General features: G+C 40.8%; 1 protein-coding gene across 1 annotated transcript; it reads right to left on the reverse strand.

Moving 5' to 3' along the window:
* Positions 1-1,586: 1,586 nt before the first annotated feature.
* LOC126795909 (cation/H(+) antiporter 2-like) lies at positions 1,587-4,652 on the reverse strand. The gene is made up of 4 exons (XM_050522635.1): positions 4,500-4,652; positions 3,357-4,349; positions 2,331-3,265; positions 1,587-1,869 (listed from the first exon to the last, which is right to left on the reverse strand). Exons 1-4 carry the CDS (start codon positions 4,650-4,652, stop codon positions 1,587-1,589), a joined length of 2,364 nt encoding a protein of 787 aa, XP_050378592.1.
* Positions 4,653-6,361: the final 1,709 nt, after the last annotated feature.

Here is a 6,361-nt window from a genome sequence, read left to right on the forward strand (position 1 = left end):
CCAAGTCAGGCTGATTTCTCAGAGAACCGGGTCGAGCAAATGGGATCGCCGGAGAGAGACGCGCATATTTGCGAAGAGGACGACGCGACCAGTCGAAGAGTGACGTCGAACTAGACGAACGTCGACGATCTGGAAACTCAGTCGGAAAGACGACGCCGATGGTCTGGGAACTCAGCCGGGAGAGAAATCGCTGGTCAGAACCGGACGGGAGAGACGGGCGGTGGTCACGTCTGACAAGGCACAACGCCAGACGAAGGAGAAAAAGACAACGGTGGAGCAAGCCTAACAATGGGGTCTTGCAATTCCACTTCCCAAGAGCAAACCTGATATGAAACAAACGGCATAAAAAAACAAAAACAAAGTCACTTGGATCTTTGCTCTGCTCTGATGCCAAATTGAATATGATAGAATGAATTTCTGATATATTATTCTTCTCCCACTGGAGGCTACATATAAAAGACTACAAGAGTACAATTGACCTATGTCCCTACTCTAAATTGGTAAGTACTAAATTACAATATTCACATTCCTAATACAGTAATACTATACCATGACTCACGCTAATAAAGGTAGATCAGAGGAGAGAAAGGTGCCCAGAGGAAATTTCTGAGTGCCCAAGAACAAAACTATTTCTGATTTTTTTTCTTTTCTACGATTTTTATTTTCAGCAGAAGGATTTCTCATAATTTTTTTTTTCATCATCTTATGTCGAATTGTTTTCATGGAAGAAGAAATTTTTTTTTGGTTTTCTTATGTCGAATTATTTTCATGACTGAAAGAATTTTTTCATAAAATAGGGTTCTAGACTTAAGAACTCAAGGTTATAACTACGTGCTGATAACGTGTTATTGAATAATGTAATACGCATCTGAATATGGAGAAATATAATCTTTATTAATTGATAATAGAGCATTTATATAGGCATTACATTGAGTATTCCGTAGAATTATAGATTATATATCATTTATTATCTAGATTGACATATACTAATTAGGACAAGATACAACGGAAGATTATGAAGATAATTCTAGTATATAAAAATTAGCAATAGTGTTGTAGATGCTCTAAATTGGATATAAACAGGTCGGTAAAAATTTGAATCGTATTGGAGGAAAATTTCTTCAATCCATAAAATAAAAGCCATTGGGTTGGCGCGCACCGAGTTCACCCACCACGGTGTCTGGCTACAAAAGCCATTTGGAAGCGGGGGCTTGATTTAGGGTTTACATGAATCAAGGTTTTGTGGTTATGGTTGTTGTGGAGTAAGGTTTTGTGGGAAATAGGGAATGTTACCATTGTGATATATTATGCATCAAGGTGGCAAGTCATTCTCTTTCCCTCATTTATATCTATCATCTCTGTCTCCTACATTTTATTTTTGTGCTTTATAAGCTCAAGGTGGCAACTGGCAAGCCCCATTTTAAGTTGCTCGGTAAGAAAAGCAATGTTTGCATTCGCCGTTTTAGTACGAGGAAAGCTGATGATCGTAAGTTCACAGGGTATTCAGATCAGAAACTACATTCATTATGTACTTCACAAAGAACCAAGTATATTACATTGTGAGCTCGAATATTCTTATCCTCAAGCTAATCATCTATAATGTCTTTCTTCGTGTGCCTATGTTGTTGAACTACCAATATGGAACCATTGATGTTGAAATCTGAAGAAGCCAATAGATCTCCAACCGTTCCCAGCTCAGGACATTCTTCCCAATCGCTCATTTGGGTGGTTAATGGTGAGTGACCTCGTCCACCCCGCCCTACTATAAACAGTGTATACAAGTCCCCAATGTCTCGTAGAGCTGCCACTGTTTCTGTCCCATTGTTTGCATACTTCTCAACGTATCCAACTTTCCCAGATGCAACATACCTAGCCCAACAAGACACAACTTTACCGGGTGCATGATTAACTGAAAAAAAATACAAAGAATCGTAGGTTTTTTCTCTTTTGATAAAAAATCTTTGGCTCTTAGCAACAGACGACTGTTGATAATTATTTCTTTGAATTACTTGATATGTTTCTTACCAACTCCCATTCAAATAGCCAAACAATACTCTAGTTTTTTTTTATCTCTGTAACCTAATTTCAAGTCACTTACATGTAGTTGCATTGCTAACAAAGCACGTACAATTCTAAAATCTCAGTAGTCACCACAGCCCCAAGTACCATATTAGTGATCATTTTTATACGCTTCACATTGATGAGACCTACTTACACAAGTAGCTAATGTCGAGTTTGTTGAGATTGGGAAGACCGTATAGTAATTATTTCTAACAAAGCTAAGAGAGATTTCGTAGCCAACTAAAGCAAACATAAACAAACGTACGTACCCGTTATAGAAGTCATTGAGAAAGGAATTGTCAATGTCATTGCCCATTTCCAAACTTGACAACGCCATGAAGACTTCAATGTCATCCCTTCCCTTCTCCGAGTCTACCTTCATATTCCTCGGGTTAGATGATTCAGTAGGGAGGAATCTAATTACCGTCAAATTAATCTTTGTATGATTTGCTATCCGAGTACTCCATGCAATAGCTTCACGATCATCAGGCCCTCCAAAAAATAGTGTCGCAACATGCTGAACGGTGTCCACCCTATTCAGCTGCGAGAACCCTAAAGCCCCAGCTAGCCCTTTCTCCACAATGATCCCAACAGTACTCGGTGCATGCCGGAGAATCTTCTGGTTCGTCGTCCGTACAGCCTCTTTCCCAGTCTCCATCTTCCCATCAATGCGCTGATGCTTGTGGAACGGCAGCAAAATGATGGTCGTGCGCAAGTCCTCAGCAGCGGTGCACACATCCTCGTACAGGCCAGACAAAGTAGACACAGCTTTGATCATGTTGATCAGAATGTTGGTTTCTACAGTGAAGGCGTCAACTGTTCTGTGGATTTCCACCACGTCATTGCCGCCGTACTCGTCCTCATCGCTCATTTCATTATCTTCGAGCTCATGATACGACACATTGGTTCTGCGCTTCGATTGTAGCTCGATTAGGTGAGCCAAGTAGGGCATTATGGGTGCGGTTTGAGGCCCTCTCAGTGTTGATATGACCGAGAGTATAGGGTTTACATGACGAGGTCCATACACGCATCCCAGTACTCGGAGCTCATTCTCAGGGTTTTCCAGTTCAGTACTCAGGGTTGTGCGTGTGTGAGCGAACACTTGATAATCTTTATTCATTAAGATAGCCACCATTGGCCCTGATATTACAGTGCTAATAACGATAGTCATTACTAACAAATTGTAAGCCCTAGGGGTCCATTCCTGAAACAATTAGGGCTATAAATTAACCCAATTGATTTAGTTGAACTTGTAAATGAAAATATGGTTCAAAGATGTGGTTTAGAAATCTTACAAATAGTTGTTTGGCCGCGCTGCCTATGAATAAGAGATCAGCATGGCCTTTCAAGTTTAATACAAAAGCAAGGAAGAACCCTTCACTGAGGGGAATCTTCAAATAGTGGCAAACTGCAACAACGCCACCAATCTTGCTGCTGATGCACAAAAGAACCAGAACGAGAACAATCAATATGTTTGTTAGGTTACTCAAATAAGTCCCGTCAAATTGGAAGCCGATGTACCCAAAATAAATAGGAAGTACAAAGTTGTGAACGGAGTAAGTGAGTTTATGTAGCAATGTTCTCGCCGTTTTCCCTTCTTTGGGGAATGCCACGCCTGCGAGAAAGCAAGCTATAATGCTGTTGAAGTTGGCCAGTTCAATCAGCATAGAAGTCCCTATTAGAACCGATAGTATGAGGAACACCTCAGGGTTTCTAAGGTACTTGTGGTTATTGCTGCGTTTGTTCAACCATGTAGCCATGTATCTGAAAGCAACAAGCACAAGTACCAACCCTACTAGGATTAAGAAGGCATTTCCTACCATTTTCCCTGACGTGCACAAGATCATGAAATTGAATATCAATAAGCAAGAGAGCTCTGTGACCAGTGCAGCAGACACAGCCAAACGTCCAATGTCTGAGGTTGCAAATTTCAGCTCTGCCGCTAGACGGTTCACGACCGGGGTGGCGGAGTAGGCTATAAACAACATCATTGAGAAAACATAATTTGCCTTACCAGATGTCTTTTCCAGAAAGTTATCACTCAAAAAGAAGGAGGAGACCAACCCAAAAATGGCTCCTATTGAGGCACCACCGCATGCGATTACGCACACAACGCGCAGGTTTCGCCTAATGTAAGCAATGTCCACCTCCAAACCAAACAGGAACATGAAGAGGATGCGGCAGAAGAACCCGAACATCTCGTAGTATTGTGCAGCTGAAGCCGGTAAGAAGTAATTCCTTACTTCGTCTATGTTACACAATCCCGTAGGACCTAACACCAAACCAGCCTGGTATATAAATGTACTTGTCAATTTTAAATATGCTAAGTTATCAGACTATCAATATCCAAAGAATCTTGTATCCAAAAAAAAAATTTCCAAAGAATCACCTGATTTGGAATAAACGTACTGTTCATGAGAACATTAGGAGATACTCACCAGGATCTGAGCAATGGGACCTGGTTGACCCAAGGCCTTGAGCAGAATGTGAAAGAAGTGTGAGATGACGAGAATGCAAGAGACTTGGATGGCCATGGATTCCAGTGGGTTAACCAAATTTTCTTGGCATACGAATTTGTGAGTTGCATCCATGCGTTTTCGATCGATACGTAAACCGAGTACGACAGTAAGAATTTTAATCTGGAGATGAGTGATTTTATCAGCAGCTGATTCTCAGTTGTGCAACAAAGAGCTTAGAGTTGTAGCCAAAGAGGTTAATACATGTAAGAGGAAGAGACTGAAGCTACCTCATTTTGTGTTTAGATCCTTTTTTTGCTCATTGTGAAACCGTGAAATGCTAAGGGCTTCTTCACTATATGGTTGATTGTTTTGTCATATTTCGGTCATTATGTGGTCTTGAATCTGATTTCATGACCAGGATCCTTTTAATTCTCCGTTGGTTTGGCTGCGTCAACCACTTCAAAGTACGTGTCACCTCCAATTCTCTATGTACATGTTTTATTTTTTATCATGTGTGAGGATGAAAGTTAAGTAGTTTTTTAAACAATTTCAGTGTATGTGTTAAGAGGCTAGTTATATTTTAGAGCCGAAAATAGGACTTTCATAGATGATTGTACGTCGAGAATAACAAACCGACTCCGGTCATTATTGAGGCTGGAAATATATAGACATATAGATTATGTATTCAAAACTCGTTACATAGTAAATGTTCAACAACACCCCGATTGGCTCAGGGCCACATCGGAAGAGCATGGCCACATCGAATAGCCATCAAATTTGCTAAATAAATTGATTGATCCCTGCAGAGCAATAAGAAAAAGAAAATAGGTTGAGATTCAGCAAAATCATGTTGAGCTCCCTTATTACCGACATAGCATAATTTTAATTTACCAGTGTTAACGATATGCCCTTTATAGGGCTAAGCATCAGAAGTATTCGCCCTACATTTGACTATCGTAGCCACTTTCGGGTCCAATTAGGCCCAAAAGCCCACTACATGCGTTATTAGCTCTATAAGGGCAGATTGATAATTTCAGTTGTCACACACTATTTGTCTCTATAAATAGGCATCTCATCTCCTGGTAGCTGACTTGGGAGCGTTAAAGGCCGGCCAGCCCAGTCTTCACCCCGTAACGCTATGTGTTCATAATTTACAGGTGAAAGAAGCTTTATCGGTTCGCCAAAATTCCCCCGCCGGAATCCCAACGTAACATTTAGCGCTAGAATGAGGGTCTTCAGTGGTCACCCTCATAGCTCACCTTGAGCAATATCATCGTCTACCCGAGATTATTTTTCTGGAAAATGTTTCACACCACTTGGTTTTATAGTCTCATCTCGGGTTCCCCTCTGTTCATAATTCCGGAAGTCATCTCCTTCACAAGTTTGTGTTCAAATCCATAGTATATGAAGAAGAAAGAGAAACTAGATCTGAGGTTCTACTTTGACCTCATGGATTCTTCAATCCGCAAAATATCTGGAAAGAGAGAAAAGGGATCTAGCCTTGCTTTTCTCCCCCATAGTTAGGTTATTGTACAAGCTTGGTCTGCTGCACAACGAAATCAAATCACGCCACTTCCTACTGGGTTTTTGGTTTACAGAGTTTTTAGAAAGCAAAAGTCTGCGCTCGGCCAGAGCTCTCTCACCATGACCGTCCCAGCAACAACAATCATATACCATTTCCAAGCTTCTAGAGATAGATTTAATTTGATCACACATCTCAGATCACAAGGGCTCAGAGAGTTTGAGGGTCAAGACCCCAAAAATTTCATTTTCCGTGTACAAGCAACAAACTCGGTTCTTCAAATCGAAAAGAAAAGTGGACATAAAGTGATTATCACTGA

This window comes from Argentina anserina, chromosome 5 (assembly GCF_933775445.1).
Source record: "Argentina anserina chromosome 5, drPotAnse1.1, whole genome shotgun sequence".
Classification (NCBI taxonomy): domain Eukaryota; kingdom Viridiplantae; phylum Streptophyta; class Magnoliopsida; order Rosales; family Rosaceae; genus Argentina; species Argentina anserina.

Excerpts from the sequence above, each read along its gene's own strand:
- LOC126795909 (XM_050522635.1), bottom strand. The coding sequence starts at position 4,652 with ATGGATGCAACTCACAAATTCGTATGCCAAGAAAATTTGGTTAACCCA. Across the intron at positions 4,350-4,499 it reads GTCCCATTGCTCAGATCCTG|GCTGGTTTGGTGTTAGGTCC; the intron begins GTGAGTATCTCC and ends TTTATATACCAG. Across the intron at positions 3,266-3,356 it reads GCGCGGCCAAACAACTATTT|GAATGGACCCCTAGGGCTTA; the intron begins GTAAGATTTCTA and ends TAATTGTTTCAG.